This window comes from Lepidochelys kempii, chromosome 3, assembly GCF_965140265.1.
Source record: "Lepidochelys kempii isolate rLepKem1 chromosome 3, rLepKem1.hap2, whole genome shotgun sequence".
In the NCBI taxonomy this organism is placed as follows: domain Eukaryota; kingdom Metazoa; phylum Chordata; order Testudines; family Cheloniidae; genus Lepidochelys; species Lepidochelys kempii.
In genome coordinates, this window is record NC_133258.1 from 31,443,418 (window position 1) to 31,460,616 (window position 17,199).

Sequence of the window (17,199 nt, forward strand, 5' to 3'; positions counted from 1 at the left end):
GAGGCAGGTGTTTGCACAGCTACCATGCTTGCACCAGTGGTGAGCTGGAGCTGGTTCGCTGGAACTGGTTGTTACATTTAGAAGCCCGGGACAACTGGTTCTAAAAGGACTTCTAAATTTAACAACCGGCCAAAAGTGGCACCTTAGGCGCCGACTCCATGGATGCTCTGGGGCTGGAGCACCCACGGGGAAAATTTGGTGGGTGCAGCTCCCTGCCCTGCTCCAGCTCACCTTCACCCCGGAGTTACGTCTGCCCCGCTCTGCTTCTCCGCCCCCGCCCGGTTTCCCACGAATCTGTCCGCGTGGGAAGCCTGGGAGGGCTGAGAAGCAAGCAGCAGCTTCACACTCAGGCCCAAGGAGGCGGAGTGGAGGTGAGCTGGGGCGGAGTGGCACGAGGAGGGCCGCCCACGCCGCAGTAGGTAACCGGGCAGGGTGCGGGCGTACAGGGGAACTGTTCCCTGCCCCAGCTCACCTCTGCCTCCCTGGGCCTGAGTGCAAAGCCGCCGCTTGCTTCTCAGCCCCCCCAGGCTTCCCACGCGAACAGCTGATTCGCGGGAAGCCGGTGGGAGGTGGTGGTGGGGGAGAAGCAAAGCAGGGTGGTGCTTTCAGGGGCGGGGGCAGAGCGGAGGGGAGGGGAGCTGGGGCCGGGGGCAGGGCGGGGAGCTGCCGGTGGGTGCTCTGCAGCCACCAAATTTTCCCCGTGGGTGCTCCAGCCCCGGAGCACCCACGGAGTCGGCACCTAAGGCGCCACTTTTGATGTGATTAATGGGGGGTGCAGCCGCTCCCCCTGCTACCCACCTGCTACGCTACCCCGCCCCAGGAGCCAGAGGGACCTGCCAGATGCTTTCTGGGAGCCGCCCCAGGTAAGTACCGCCAGGACTCCCCACCTTGCCCCCCAGCAGGTCCCTCTGGCTCTTGGGGCGGGGCAGGGTGGGCACCCACTACGGTGGCCCACGAGACCCTCCTGTCCGGATCCGGGGGAAGTCAGGAGACAGGGGAGGGGGGTGGCCACGACCCCCTCGTGGGGTAAGAAGGGAACCGGTTGTTAAGATTTTGGCAGCTCATCACTGCTTGCATCCTCTGCACATGCAGACATTTACACTTAGTTTAAAATCAACACACTGCAACCCATTCAGGGAGCAGCGGGGTAAGACTAATCTAAAATGAGAGCAGATCTGTGTAGCAAACAAGAAAAGAACCACTCTGTGTGAAAGGGCAAGATGAAGGCCTATAATGAAAAAGTAGCTATGTAGATATGTCTTATCCAGTTTTCACAGTATGTCACTATTTTTGCATTTGTTTTCCTAGCTTCAGACTCAAAGTTATATAATTAGATAAGCTTTTCAAGAGTATTAGAAGTCCTGGTTATTTTGCCTTTTAGAACTCAAATATGAGACGCAGCAGGTCACTACTTAAAGGCTTTTACATAAAAAAATCACTATTTCAAAGGAGTGAATTGTTCCTTCATTCTGACACTGACGTGGATATGAATTTATGAAAAACTAGAGGAGATAAGCTATTGCAACAAAAATGGACATCAATTCTAACCTCTAAAGACCACATTTTAAAAGGTAGATTATTTTTGTAATAGAGTTGAAGATACACCATCACTTGTATTTAAAGGCTATTTCCTTTTATAAAACTCATGTTATACCTTTCCATCACTGACAGGTTCCCATCAATTCAGTCTCACATTTCAGTCTGACTCTCCAACATATCCTCTTGTATGACTTGCTCTCTAATTAAAAGTTCAAAACGTTTCTTCCTCTCCTTGTATTGTCTATCACTATTGACACCACCACTATCCAAACCCACAATCTAGAAGTCATCTTCAGCCTGTCCTTCTCTTGTCCTGCACAAATAAGTGGTCATGTCCAAATCTTTCCCCTTCTTCCTCCATAATATTCAAAGACCTATGCAGTGGTATTTCCCATTTTAGGAACAGAGAATCTCGCTCAAAATGGAAGAAATGTTTTAAGTGTGACCACTGTACAATTCTGGAAACAGAAACCTTTAACTAACCTTTTACCGTAACTGTTGTTCTTCAGGATGCGTTACACATGTTCCTCTGTAGCTGCACGTGTGCCCAGTTGTCAGATTTTTCTCTCAGTGGTACCCGACGGAGCAACCCAAGTGCCCTCTGCTACCCCAAGCTACTACATGCAGGTGTAAATGGCAGAGCTGGCCCTAGAACCCATCAGTTCCTTCCTACTGGACACACTCCAGTAGAGAGGGGAAGGATGACGGATCATGAAATGAACATGCGCAACACAGCTAGAAGAACAACAATCATGGGAAAAGATTAGTAACCTTTTCTTTGAGTGATGGCACATGTCCATTCCACTGTAGGTCTCACAAGCAGTACAAACTGGAGGTTGGCTTGGAGTCTACTTGAATAGGGAACAGAGGATTACTCATCCAAACCAGGCATCATCTCTGAATTGCTGAGAGATGGCATAATGAGAGGCAAATGTATGGCATAATGACCAGGTTGCCACCTTGTAAATGTCCAAGATGGGAGAGGCCACAGAAGCTACCTGAGACCTGTTTGACTGTGCCAAGACTCTTCTCCAGGGTGTCACATCTGTCAGCTGGTAGCATAATCAAAAACAAGTGGATATCCACGAAGAGACTGTTTGGGTGGACGCTGGACAGCCTTTCATTCTGTCTGCAATTGCGATGAACAGTTCCACCAAAGACCTTAATGGTAAGTCTGGTTCAGATAAAAAGCCACAGCTCTTCTACCACCTAGAGTGTAGAGCTTTTCCTCATCTTTATGGGCATGAGGCTTTGGAAAGAAGATCAGTAAATAGATTGCTTGGTTAATGTGAAAACTGGAAACCTCTTCAGTAAGAAACTTCAGGTGAGGGCAAAAGTAAAACTTTCTCTCTATAGAAGACCATACAGGGAGATTATGATACTAGAGCTCGCAATTCCCCACTCTCCTGGCTGAGGTAATGGCAACTAAATAGCCACTTTCATTGAAAGGCATAGCAGAGAACCTGTCACCAGTGGCTCAAAGGGAGGACCCATCAGCTTTGCTAAACCTAGATTCAAGTTCCACACAGAGACAGGGTCCTGTACCTGTGGATATAATCTGTCCAGACCTTTCAAAAATCAGACACACATAGGATGCGAGAAGAGTGAGCAGTTGTCAACACAAGGATGGAAAGCCAACACAGCCACCAGGTGTACTTTGATGGAATTAATAGTTAACCATTGTTGTTTCAGGAACAAGAGATTGTTCAATATATGCTGGATAACAGTCCGGGCCATGGAAATGTCTTTTTGCTAGGAGCAGATGGAGAATCTATTTCATTTAATCAGGTAAATACCCCTCGTCAAAGGCTTTCTACTATTCAGAAGCACTTCCTGTGCTCCCTTAAAAATAAACCACTTCCAACTACATCAGCCATGAAGCATCCAGACAATCAGGTGAAGGGCCTTCAGGTTGGGATATAGAAGGTGGCCATGGTCCTGAGAGACTATGTCTGTTTCGAGCAGGAGTGACAGTGGAGATCTGATCAATAAGGCTACTGAAGCTGAAAATCAGTACTGATGGGGCCATGCTGGAGCTATGAGTATAAGGTGAGCCTGGTCTTGTTTGATTTTGAGCAGGAGCAGAAACAGAGGGGAGGCATACAGCAGGCCATTTGATCATGGTAATAGGAGGACATTTGTCAAAGAACCCAGGCTAGGGAACAAAACTGATGACACGTTCTGTTGGCCTCTTGCTTCTGTGGGAGTTCCCCAGAGCTGGAAAATTTATCTGGAAATATCTGGACAAAGGGATCACTTATGGTGAATGATAAACCTGCTTAGGTGACCTGCCAGAACATTCTGCATCCCTGAAAGGTGGATCCAAGTGGGGATGTGGAAATCACCAAGGAGAATTGCTTCTTGGCACAACTGCATTGATCGGGCTTCTCATTGCTTATTCACATAAAACCTGGCTGCTCTTTTGTCTGTTAGCACCAACAAATTCTTTTGCTCAGTGTGTGGAAGAAACACTATACAAGCCAAATGGACGGCTCACAATTTCCTTACATTTATATGTAGCTTTAGATCCTAGGCAGACCAAAGAGCTTGTGCCAGCAGGACACTCAAGTGATTTCCCCCCAATCTAGTTCCAGTGCATCTGTAACGAAGGTGAGCATCTGTTTTGGAGCAGCAAAGTGAAGTCCAACACAAACACTGGAGGGTTGTGTCCATGAGTCCAGACAGGACAAAACCTGATTTGGTACTTGGACCACCATGTCCCTATGATGGAACATTGGTGAATACACCAATACTAACCAACCTTGTAACTTTCTGAAGTGCAGTCTGGCATACTGCACTAGGTAAGTACATGCTGTCTTGTGTCCTAGACGCTTTAGGGAGTTCTGTTCTGTAGTGCCACAATGTGCCTTTAAGTCTAGAGCAATGGCATACAATGTTTGAAATTGCAAACATAGCTGGAAGCTTGTGCCAGCAGGACACAAAGGCCTTCCGAAAATCCAGGACTACTCCAATAAATTGGAATTTCTGTACAGGTGACAGGATTGACTTCTCTGGAGAATGGCTGTGCTGGACAGACCTGAGACCAGGACCAGCTTCTCACCAGCCAGTCATCTAGGCAAGTGAACATGTGAACTCTTAACCTCCGTAGGAACACTGCTACCACCACCAAACTCTTTGTGAACATAAGGGGCTACAGAAAAGGCAAAGAGCAGCACTAAACATTATCACAGAATCACTGGACTGGAAGGGACCTAGAGAGGTCATCTAAGTATTATCTAGATCAGTGCTTCTCAAGCTATCTGATGTGAGGGACTGGCAATTTTTTTTTTCCAGTGTGTGCGCAGACTGGCAGCCAATGGCTCACGGACCGGCACCAGTCCGTGGATCACCACTTTGAGTAGCACTGATCTAGACCATTCCTGACAGGTGTTTGTCTAACTTACTCTACCAGAGCAGTTACCCCGCTCCTAAGCGGCAAGCCCAGGCTGATTGGGGAAGCAGCCACAGCTGGGCCACGCCCCAATTAGGCCACAGCTGGCCCTAATGAAAGAGCTATGAGCCAGGAGCTAGTCACTCTCCCTCCAGCTTCAGAGGGAGATGGACCTAGCTGCCTAGGAGCTGAGGGTGCAGGCAACAGAGCAGAGCAGAGCAGAGCAGAGCAGGGCTGAGGAGCTCCAGCCTGGCAACTCCCCAGGCTGCAGGCCTTGTGCAAGGCCAAACCAGGTACTGGGGTTGCAGAGGCTGCAGTCCAGAGGGTAGGCAAAGGCAGCAGGTCCAAACCCCCTTTGGCCAATGATGAAGGGCTTTTATGCTGCAGTCTGCCCCAGTGAGTGGGGTCTAGATGGTGACTGGCAGTAGCCATAGACTGAGGTGAGGTGGGGATAGAGGGTTGGGGCTTCCCCTGGGTGGGGAGAGCCAGAGAGAGGGTGTACTGCTGGGGGAAGCACCCAAGATGAAGGGGCACCGGGAGGGACACGGGGGCCTGAGGCAAGTGGGACACTGGCCTGCAGAGGGCACTCCGGAGGCTGGAGAGCTAATTCCCAGGACTACCAGCAGGAGGCATCGCACTGGTGAGTCCCACCTCGCTACACTTACTCTTAAAAAATCTCTAATGATGGAGATTCCACAACCTCCCTAGGCAATTTATTCCCGTGCTTAACCACCCTAACAGTTAAGTCCAATCTACACCTCCCTTGATGCAATTTAAGCCCATTCCTTCTTGTCCTATCCTCCAGTGATTAACAAAAACAATTCTTCTCCCCCTTCCTTTTAACAACCTTTTTTGTACTTGAAAACTTATCAAGTACATAAAATGAAGTAGGTGTAGATTGGACATTATGAAAAACTTCTTAACAGTCAGGGTGGCTCTATCATGTCCCCTCTCAGTCTTCTTTTCCAGACTAAACAAACCCAATTTTTTCCAATCTTCACTCATAGGTCATGTTTTCTAGACCTTTAACCTTTCTTTTTTGCTCTTCTCTGGACTTTCTCCAATTTGTCCACATCTTTCCTGAAATGTGGTGCCCAGAATTGGACACAATACTCCAGTAGAGGCTTAATCAGCGCAGAGCAGAGTGAAAGAATTACTTCTTGTGTCTTGCTTACAATACTCCTGCTAATACATCCCAGAATGATGTTTAGTTTTTTTTGCAACAGCGTTACACTATTGACTCATATTTAGCTTGTGGTCCACTATGACCCCCCCCAGATTTTTTTCCACAGTGCTCCTTCCTAGGCAGTCATTTCCCATTTGTGTGCAACTGATTGTTCCTTCCTAAGTGGAGTACTTTGCATTTGTCCTTATTCAATTTCATCCTATTTACTTCAGACCATTTCTCCAGTTTGTCCAGATCATTTTGAATTTTAATCCTATCCTCCAAAACACTTGCAATCCCTCCCAGCTTAGTGTCGCCCGCAAACTTTATATGTAGTCTCTATGACATTATCTAAATCATTGATGATGATATTGAACAGAACCGATCCCTGCAGAACCCCACTCGCTATGCCCTTCCAGCATGATGTTGAACCACTGATAACTACTCTCTGGGAATGATTTTCCAACCAGTTATGCACCTAACTTATAGTAGCTCCATCTAGGTTGTATTTACCTAGTTTGTTTATGAAAAGGTCATGTGAGACAGTATCAAAAGCCTTACTAAAGTCAAGATATACCACATCTACTGCTTCACCCCTATCCACAAAGCTTGTTATTCTGTCAAAGAAAGCTATCAGGTTAGTTTGACACAATTTGTTCTTGATAAATACATGCTGACTGTTACTTATCACTTGTGCTGGCTGCCTGTGCCGGGAAGCTTAGACTACAGCCTGCTACCAGCCCACCCCAAAGGCTGGGGCCCTAGACTATTACTTGCTGTAAGCCCTATTGCATTGCTGTGTGTCTGTCAGATGGGCCCAGAGCTCTAGACTGCTTATGGCTCAGACCCACTGGTGTGACCCGAGGCAGAGGACTAAACCCCAAGACAATGAGGCAGAGTGGCCTCCCTCTCCACTGGAGAGCAAGAGAGCACTATATCCTGAAATTTACTATGCTATACTTGGCCAAAAGGAATACTATACTGCAATATGGAAAAAATAGTTTAACTATCTACTGAGTCCAAGCGTGGGGGTATGGATGAGGACTCGGGCTTTTACAAGAAAATTTCAGACACGGAGGCCTTGTCTACTCTACCGCAGTAAGTCGACTTAAGTTAAGCTACTCCAGCTACATAAATAACAGTCAGCATAGCTTAGGTCGACTTACTGCAGTGCCTACGCTACACTGTGTCAACAAGAGAAGCCCTCCTGTTGTCTTACCTTAATCTTCTCATTCCGGTTGAGTACCGGAGTCGACTAGAGAGCACTCTGCAGTCAATTTAGCGGGTCTTCACTAGACATGCTAAATCGACCCCCACTGCATCAATCACAGCAGCATCGATCCCTAGTAAGCATAGACATGGCCTTTTACATTCCAAAAACTCAAATGGTCTTAACAGTTTGAGCTTTGCCATTTTGGGGGGAGAGGAATAATTAAGTGAATTCACCCAAGTGAAAAAAGCATTTATATTTATATATATGTATACGCACGCAACATTTATATACACACTCAAATAAGTCTGTTTATTTGCAAGAGTATTTCATACGTGTAGTGAAGAGTGTAATGAATTCATTTGTAGCTTTCAAAATTGAATGGGAGGGATAGCAGATGAGAGAAGAAGGGCACCAGCCATAGTCAAAACAGACCATCTACTTTCATTGTTTTTACTTTCGTAGCAGTAGAGCTCCTAGCACAAAACTGAGACATATTCACTGCCTTACAAAGTAATAAATAAATGCTCTTTAAAAACTAAAAATAATTTAAAATCTATTTCTTAGGCACAGCACTCTTTGGGGGACAGGAACTGTGTTTTATATGTCTGGAATGTGCCTATGACATTGGAGGCACTACCATAATACAAATCAATGAGTAAATACCACCACACTACAGCAAGGCTACAGTGCAAGAGCTGATATCACATCATAAACATCTAATACACCACAACAGGGCTGATAAAACTGACGTGTGGGTGAGATTTGGCTCATCACTTTGTTAAATATGGTCTGCCTGCTGTAAGACTGAGCAGGTTTTCTGACACATGCATTCCTTCTCCATATGCTCCCTCTGCATGTCTGCTGTCAGCGTATAAGCACATGGGAGAAGTAATGAGAGTGCAAGGAGAGAAAACAACAAAAAAATAAGTCTATGCACCACACTAACCAGGTCTAGCCAAACAGCCATGATTTGACCAGTTCCACTGTCATTAGAGGTATCATCAGACCATAAGAACACTGAACGCAGGGCATGGCAGGTAAGAAAAAAGAACTGGTTTTAAATAATTTACACTTAAAAAAAATATTTGCAATTTATAAGGCTACATCAGAAGTTCCTAATGACACAGTCTGAAGATAGAGGGATCTTTTTACCAGTAACTATGGTCTTCAAGAGTGTAATCTAGACATATTAAAATTGGTGGGAATGGCACCTCCTGGATATAAAATCTTCTAGAAAGCAGCGTCTGTTGGGGCCACTTGCCCATCCTTCACGCTCCCCTTGTGAAGAATACAAGGGTATAAAATGGAGGAGTTCCAACTGCCTTTCAGTTCCTTCCCCAGTTTTGGAATTCTTTAGCTGAGGCTTCAAAAAAAAGTGGGAAAAGGTGTGTAGACACGTGAAGAATATGTAGAGGTGACACACTTGAACAACCTCCTTCTTCTTTTACATGTGTTTTCTCACTTGTGGGAGATTAATGAATAGCACAGCACACGGGGAAGGTAGGCTGAGGATTTATAGGCGAACAAGAACTGCAAAACTGCTCAAACAGGCATTACCTCTGGATGGCAAATCAAGAAAGTATTAGAAGAGGCCACAATTTTGCGCTCTCCCAGATCAGACCTCACTGAGGGACAAATCTTTGCTTCAAGTAGCAGCTTTGTAAATTCTATGAAAACTGCTGCCTTTGGATTGGCTGAATACCTACCAATATAGTCAGAAGAATGAACACCTGGGAAGACAAAAGGGTGTATGAGCTAGCTAAGATATTTGCACAGTTGTACAAGAACACAGTTCAAAGAATTTGCCTGTACATAAATTTCCCTTCCCCCTTCAGCAAATCAGTCTAAGGGAGAGAATCTACCAAACACACAGTTTTCAACTCCAGAATCCTACAGAATTTACAAGCCTGGAAATGGCTGGAGAACTTGATGCAGATCCCAAGCCACCACCTGGAAATATTACCGTAGATGCAAAGGGAGAAGAGAAAGGAATTCCCTGACAAGCACGTGTTATCTTCACCTTCTGTTTCTTGAATGACCTGAGACATAAGTGCTTCAGGTATAAGTAGTGCGAAGACGGGATAGTTCCTTTGCAATCAGTCTTAAGGAGACCACAGATGTAACCGGGATAAAGGTATCTCACAGTTACAGTGTAAACGGAACCTGTCTGTGAACCAAAGTCTAGATACAGACATGAATACCCTGATGTCTGAAACAATCATGTCAGGATAGCAAAACACTGTGCTGCTTAAATAGAAAAGAATCTTGTGGATACCCGATTAGTTGGACTAGTAATACAGGATTGGAATTAGTCCTGTAGAAAGAGGCAATATGATACCAATGTCACCATGTAGATAACAATTTTCAGTGCTGAGTGACCAAGGAATAGCACTTCAAAACCAACAATTCCGAGCAACCAGTGTTTTCAATCTCGGTTAAGAATCCCAAATTTATAAGTTGAAGTGCTTTCGCACTGGGCATTGTCACTACCTGCAGATTCAAGCTTAGGTAAATTTAAAACATCATGAACACACTTCTGAGCTGCACCTGAATCAAATAGCCTGTAGTGTTCAAACTGAGGAGGAAAATCCAAAGACTTTCCGGCACTGCTGTAGAATAGGCTCCAGGAATAAAGCATCAGAAATATAGCATCAGAAGGCCAAATTCAACTTGAATTGAGTCCTGTGCTACCAAGGCAGTGTGGTCCCAGCAGTGGCTACCGAAATTTCTTTTTTTTTATAATTGATGTATTTGTTTTAAACTGTTGCTCCTTGAAGCTTGGGGGATATCAATATATAATTGATTGTACCTGGATTTGTGCTGGAAATGGCCCATCTTGATTATCATGCACATTGTAGGGAGAGTGGTCACTTTGGATGAGCTATTACCAGCAGGAGAGTGAGTTTGTGTGTGTATGGGGATAGGGGGGTGAGAGAACCTGGATTTGTACATGAATAGGACAAGCATTCAGATAGTGATCCACCATCACAATGTTAGAGTGGACTTTAGGGAAGCTCGTTATAGCCTGTCTTCCAAAACAAAGCATTGAGACTAGAATTTGAAACCTAGATGTCTTTAGGCGGTAACAACCTTGGACAGTTTCAAAGTCAGGCCATCAGCACCATCTTTGAGGTCTTAGTCACCTTCAGAACCAATAAGTAGTGTGACACTGAAGGAGACATCATAGGCACTGGAGCTACCTCAGTCTCAGCATGGGTAAAGTTCTTTCAAGATTTCAGAACCCGGGATGTCTTGGCACTCAAGAACACCTTGTTTAGGGGACCCAGTTGAAGAATTCTGTAGCTACTAAGGCCATTCTGGGTCCTCCTCAGAATTGTCAGCCTGAAAATTTGTCCGTTCTACTGATTTCATCTGGAGGGACTCCCACAAAAGGAATGCCTAGAGCCTCGGTCAACTATGACTGAGGATTCTGGGAGTAAACCACCATCTCTGAACAGAGTTTACATGTAACTAAGCATCTGACCACTGGAGAAACTCTGGGGCACAATGCCAACATTTAGGGGTGCAAACTCAGACTCCAAATGATCAAGAGACTATGATCCCACCTATAAAAACCAAAATCAATGGTGCCAGGTTCTCAGAACCAGACTCAGTCCATCTGTGAACCACTGATGTAAGACAGTGTCACAGCATCAGATTCTCCTGATCCTGTGTTGCTGGATACTCAATACTGGACTACTCAGTATAGTGCCAGAAAATCAAGTATGGTGCCAGAAAATCAAGGGTGCTGGATACACCTCTACCTCGATATAACGCTGTCCTCCAGAGCCAAAAAAATCTTACCGCGTTACAGGTGAAACCGCATTATATCGAACTTGCTTTGATCTACCAGAGCGTGCAGCCCCTCGCCCCAGAAGCACTGCTTTACCATGTTATATCAGGGTAGAAGTGTATTTGGACTCAAACTCAGCTACCCATGACAAATCAGGCAACTCTGTCGATGCTGAAATAAGGTATAACACCCTTTAGTAAGTGGCACATCAGAGAAGTCAGTTGTGCTGGCACTGGACCCAATGACTTGGGCAAATCCACCAACCTGGTTATCATTGATACTAGGCACTAAATCACTAACAAATGATTTACCCAAGATAACAGACCTGGAGCCTAGGCACTGAGTTATATTGACTCAGAGGGATCTTATGGCCGTTTCAGTTGGATACACAATGTCAACTAAGGTCGACTTTAGTGCCACTTATACTCAGCACCACACCACATCAAGAAAGTGACTCACCAGAGTAAATTGTGCCAGATCCACAGTATTTGACTCCATTGACCCAAAAGGATCTGGGGACCTAACTCCAGTTATACTGATACTGATCCACTTCAAGCACATGGTATACCTGCCAACAGTATCAAAATCTTGGCACCAGGTGGGGCCTCGAGGTGTTACAATAATATAAACCACCACCACCTCTACATTTCAAATTATGCTCTACACTTTTATTAAAAGGAAAATACTTACACTTTTGTTTCGTAGTCCTTCCAAGCCTTATCAAAAGGCTTTTTCAGATCCTGTCAACATAGGAAAAACACATTAAACATGGCTAAATATTTGCTACAAAAACACAGCAGATCTAATCTTCCAGGCCCAGGCGCTGTTGTGGGTGCTCAGTACAGGATTGACAGGGAACAAGGAGCCCTTCCTCTCTCTGCCCCACTTTGTGCAGCTCACATACGAACTGGGCAAAAAGACCTTAGGTGTGTGTAAGGACTGTTTCCTAACTACTACTCCAGGAGTGCACAGCTGCATGCAAGTATGCATGGGGAACAGATTACGGTGCATCCTTCAAAAATCATGTGGCAGTGTGCATGCTCCCCCTATATGCAGCATAGCTCAGAAAGGCATTTGGCCTCTAGAACAGCCCTTGAGGCAATTCAGCTCTGCACTACCTGAAAGTCTTTGTACCATTTAGGCAATCAAGTCTTTAGTAAAGATTTAGTCATTTGACTTCAGTGGGAATAGGATTGGGTGCTACTGGCTGAAATCCTGCATCCTAACTCAGATGCAGAATTTCCCTGGACTTCAAAAAAAGCAAACTAGAGGATTTGGCTCTGAGCACAAGATAACTTGGATAAGTGCTTATTTTTACACGGCATTCAATTGTTTTATTACATGATTAGAGAGATCAGCCCATTATAGATCAAACAACATTAACTATCAAAATTAGGAAACAAACTGATAATACATAACAGGAACCACACACTTCCTTAAATTTATTTATGAAATCCATATTCATAATTATTCACATCAACCACAGACCAAGGCAACAGCATTGTAAAGACTGAGGGCCCACTCTTCCAAATCCTTAGCATCAGTGACACTACTCATGACATGTTTCAGAGTGGTAGCCATGTTAGAGTGTATCAGCAAAAAAACGAGGAGTACTTGTGGCACCTTAGAGACTAACACATTTATTTGAGCATAAGCTTTCGTGGGCTAAAGCCCACTTCATCAGATGCATGCAGTGGAAAATACAGTAGGAACACACACACACACACACACACACACACAACATGAAAAAATGGGTGTTGCCATACCAACTCTAACAAAACTCATCGATTAAGGTGGGCTAGTATCACCAGAAAAGGGGGGGGGGACACTTCAGTTTGTGTAATGACTCATCCACTCCCAGTCTTTATTCAAACCTAATTTAATTGTGTCCAGTTTGCAAATTAATTCCAGTTCTGCAGTTTCTTGTTGGAGTCTGTTTTTGAAGTTTTTTTTGTTGACTAATTGCCACTTTTAAGTCTGTAATCGAGTGACCAAAGAGATTGAAGTGTTCTCCGACTGGTTTTTGAATGTTATAATTCTTGATGTCTGATTTGTGTCCACTTATTCTTTTGCATTGAGACTGTCCAGTCTGACCAATGTACAGGGCAGAGGGGTATTGCTGGCACATGATGGCATATATCACACTGGTAGTAGATGTGCAGGTGAACGAGCCCCAGTGGCGTGGCTGATGTGATTAGGTCTTATGATGGTGTCCCTTGAATAGATATGTGGACACAGTTGGCAACAGGCTTTGTTGCAAAGATAGGTTCCTGTGTTAGTGTTTTTGTTGTGTGGTTGCTGGTGAGTATTTGCTTCAAGTTGAGGGGCTGTCTGTAAGCGAGGACTGGCCTGTCTCCCAAGATCTCTGAGAGTGAGGGATCGTCCTTCAGGATAGGTTGTAGATCCTTGATGATGCGCTGGGGAGGTTTTAGTTGGGGGCTGAAGGTGACGGCTAGTGGCGTTCTGTTATTTTCTTTGTTGGGCCTGTCCTGTAGTAGGTGCCTTCTGGGTACTCTTCTGGCTCTGTCAATCTGTTTCTTCATTTCAGCAGGTGGGTATTGTAGTTGTAAGAACGCTTGATAGAGATCTTGTAGGTGTTTGTCTCTGTCTGAGGGGTTAGAGAAAATGTGGTTGTGCCAGCAATGCCCCTCTGCCATTATACAAAGTAAAAACTATTTCCCCATGCTAATTTTTTCCCTACTGTTACTCACACCTTCTTGTCAACTGTTTGAAATGGGCCATCCTGATTATCACTACAAAAGTTTTTTTTTCTCCTGCTGATAATAGCCCACCTTCATCGATGAGTCTCATTAGAGTTGGTATGGCAACACCATTTTCTTCATGTTCTCTGTATATATAATCTTCCTACTGTATTTTCCACTGCATGCATCTGATGAAGTGGGCCTTAGCCCACGAAAAGCTTATGCTCAAATAAATGTGTTAGTCTCTAAGGTGCCACAAGTACTCCTTGTTCGTTTTACTACTCATATCAGTAATGCTACTCCCTTGCATAAATGTTTGGAGGACTGCTTAGGAAATCATCAGCATAGCACTTTCAAACCATTATAGAACAAAGACAGTATTTTCTTTTTTACTCTGCTGCATTTCTACTCCCTCCTTTTTTTACATTTATAACACTAACAGAATCAACGTATACAGCAGAGTGCACTGTAATAAACTGCTTTTGCATTTGAACAAACACCAAATCAAAGGTGAGGCATCCGAAACCTGAAAAAGCAACGTGCTGCTTTGTACAGTGTGCTGCCATGCACAGTACCCTGAGCTATATGAATCCTGTGTTTCATTTGTTTGTGCAAGTTAGTTGTGAAAATAAAAATCAAATGAATTATCTTATTAAACATACCCCAATATTACACTGAAATGGAATGGTCTCAGGCAGTCCAAAATACAGGGATACTGTACTATTACCAAAACATAACTGCGCTGTTTGTTACCCCAGTTATAGTTTCCTGTATTTGGTTTGTTAGTATCACAATTTGTATAATTTAATGTAATTGCACTGAGACTACTCAAACTCCCTCACTCTGACTGGCTCTTGTACTTTGAATACGCAAGCTTTCTGCTAGCAATAAAAATCCTTCTCAGCTTCTCTCCTCCTTCAGCAGAAGATCTCAATTTTACATGAAGAAAAAAATCCCACAAAGCAAACAAAAAAAGTGTTTGTTAACACAAGGAAAAAGAGGAAAAGTTTAAAAAAAAAAAATCCTGAGTCCCTTTGACTTATTTTCCTCTTCTCCTTCCCATCACTTTTCTACCCTCCCCTACAGGCAAGAAAGTCTCTTGTCCCCACGCTAATGCCCTGATTCTGTGGACTCATGCACATTCCTGACTTTATGTACTGTGAGTAGTTTCATTGTCAGTTGGAGGGACTATATACAATGTGTAAGGTTAAAACACTTGCTAAGTCTTTGCAGGATTGGGACCTTGGATCTCTTTCCCAATTCAGTTATGAAAGAAGGAAAACAAAAATATGCAGCAGTTATTGACCTGTAGTGCAGGAACAAGTTAGAAAGTAAAAGAGGGAGGAAAAATTGAGGTAACTAGAAGGAGGATAAAGGGTCTGAACATTTTTGTCTATTTTTTTTGAAGAAGCATTTTACCTTGCTGCAGTTTACAGCCTATTTTGTAGGATTTTTATTCTTTTTTTCCCCCTTTAATTTAAAAATTTCAGAACAATTGCTTCCAGTTGCTTTCTCATTGCTCAGTAATAATCCAGACCCTAAGCTAAAAAAACTCCCAGGCCATTGACTTAGAATTCGTTACAAAAGCACATCAACATTAGGGTTCTAAGTTTATTCAACACAGGCCACAGTTATTACCTCAGGCAGGACGCATCCAAAAGATGTTACTGTAACATTTTTCAGCTACTGGTTTAAATTCTATATTTATTCATGCTAAACAAAAAGTTTCACCCACTCATGTGTAAAGCTCCAGATTAGTTTATAATGCTATATAATGTTAATAGTAATCCTTTTAAATTAAATACAAGTTCTTAAGCATCTTTCTCCACATATTTTATCTGAGCTCTGTACAATTCTTGCAGTCTTCTACCATAGCTTCAAGATTATTACACCTTCTGAAGGAACTTTGTCCTTTGGTTTTGTAGTTAACTACACACTGTACTATAACTAAGCCACAAAGGCAAAGAAGTAACTCAGTTCGCAGCTGATGTCAAGGGCATTCCTTAGTTACTTGGTAGTGAAGTAGCATACTAGCATATGTATTTTCTTAACTAAAATTAAATTGGTACATTAGCCACATGTATTTGTACCAAAAATAACTTTAAAAAAACAGAAATAAATGATTATCATACCCCTTTTACTCCTTTTAGGTCTCCCTTAAGTAAACTGTCCAATGGGAAAGTGATTATGTTGTTCATATTCTGAATCTGTAATAAAATAAAATTACATTTTAGTTAAAGATTTTTTTAACAGACTATAATGAAAAATGTACATTCTCTGGCTTCACTCAAATACTTGAAAAGTTTTAATTTCTCCTCCTAATACTGTTTAGTAAGTAATTTTAGTACAACCAGTAATCGAAGATACATGCAATATGATTGAACCCACGTCTGCAAACACTACCAAACATACAAAGTGTCTGTAGCTGGGATGGCAGTAAGCACAACATCCAGTAGTGATTGCAAAAATGAGTCCATTAATTTCTGCACTATCTGCTTTTTGTCTTATTAAAATTATAATAATATAGTTTTTTCTATATTTAATATATTTCAGCCTACTATTGCTGATCATTTATTTTCCAATCTCTTAAACCACATCAGTATATACTTATGTGTATGCTTAACTTTAAGTACATGAGCAGTCCCACTGAACTCAATGGAACTACTTAACACATATAATTAAACATACATATCAAATCTTTGCAGGATCAAGACCTTACAGATTATCAGTTTAATCTCAAACACTGTTGCCCTTACTCATGTTGATTAGTGCCTTATTCTGCAGTAAGTCCTGTTTATATTGCTGGGAATACTAACGGAGTAAGGTACTATTCAACATAAAGGAGGCAGAATCTAGCCCTTTGAAGACTGCTGTTTGGATATATAATATACGTAACATGCATTCTTAAAGGGGTAGGTTTTCAAAGAAGTATGCAAGAACAATTTATTTTTAAATAGAAAAATATTAATTTTGGAAAAGATAAAGATTTTATGATGACATAACGCTTAAGAATAAGCAAAATATCACAGGGGAAAAAAATCATTTCATTTAGAAAGAAAGGAGAAAAGACAGCACAATTTTGGATTTAATTGCCATACCTTTAGCCACATTCACATAACATTTTGATTAAACAAAATAACTAAAGCAAGAAATAATGCTGTACGACCATGCATAGCAGATACCTGTAAACCTCTATAAAGAGTTTTATCTTATCTCATCATATGATTCAGGCACAGTGTTCAAGCTGTGGGCACTATGTTAAATTCTGACTTAGTACAAATATACACATTGCATTGAGAGTAATAGATGGTGTAACAGAACTGCATCAATGAATAATTTGTTAACATATGAAGACTATTTTAAGGGAAGATTTCCCCACCCCATCCTCCACCCACA

The 17,199-nt window shown here is 43.0% G+C and overlaps 1 protein-coding gene across 3 annotated transcripts in view; it reads right to left on the bottom strand.

Moving 5' to 3' along the window:
- The window catches only part of ASAP2 (ArfGAP with SH3 domain, ankyrin repeat and PH domain 2), a 168,161-nt gene that overhangs the window by 92,874 nt on the left and 58,088 nt on the right, over positions 1–17,199 (bottom strand). For all 3 annotated transcript variants that reach the window (XM_073336056.1, XM_073336057.1, XM_073336058.1), the window contains 2 exons: positions 15,936–16,010; positions 11,792–11,841 (listed from right to left, as the gene is read on the bottom strand). In XM_073336056.1, coding sequence (XP_073192157.1) covers positions 11,792–11,841; positions 15,936–16,010 — 125 coding nt within the window. The remainder of the gene's footprint in view (positions 1–11,791; positions 11,842–15,935; positions 16,011–17,199) is intronic.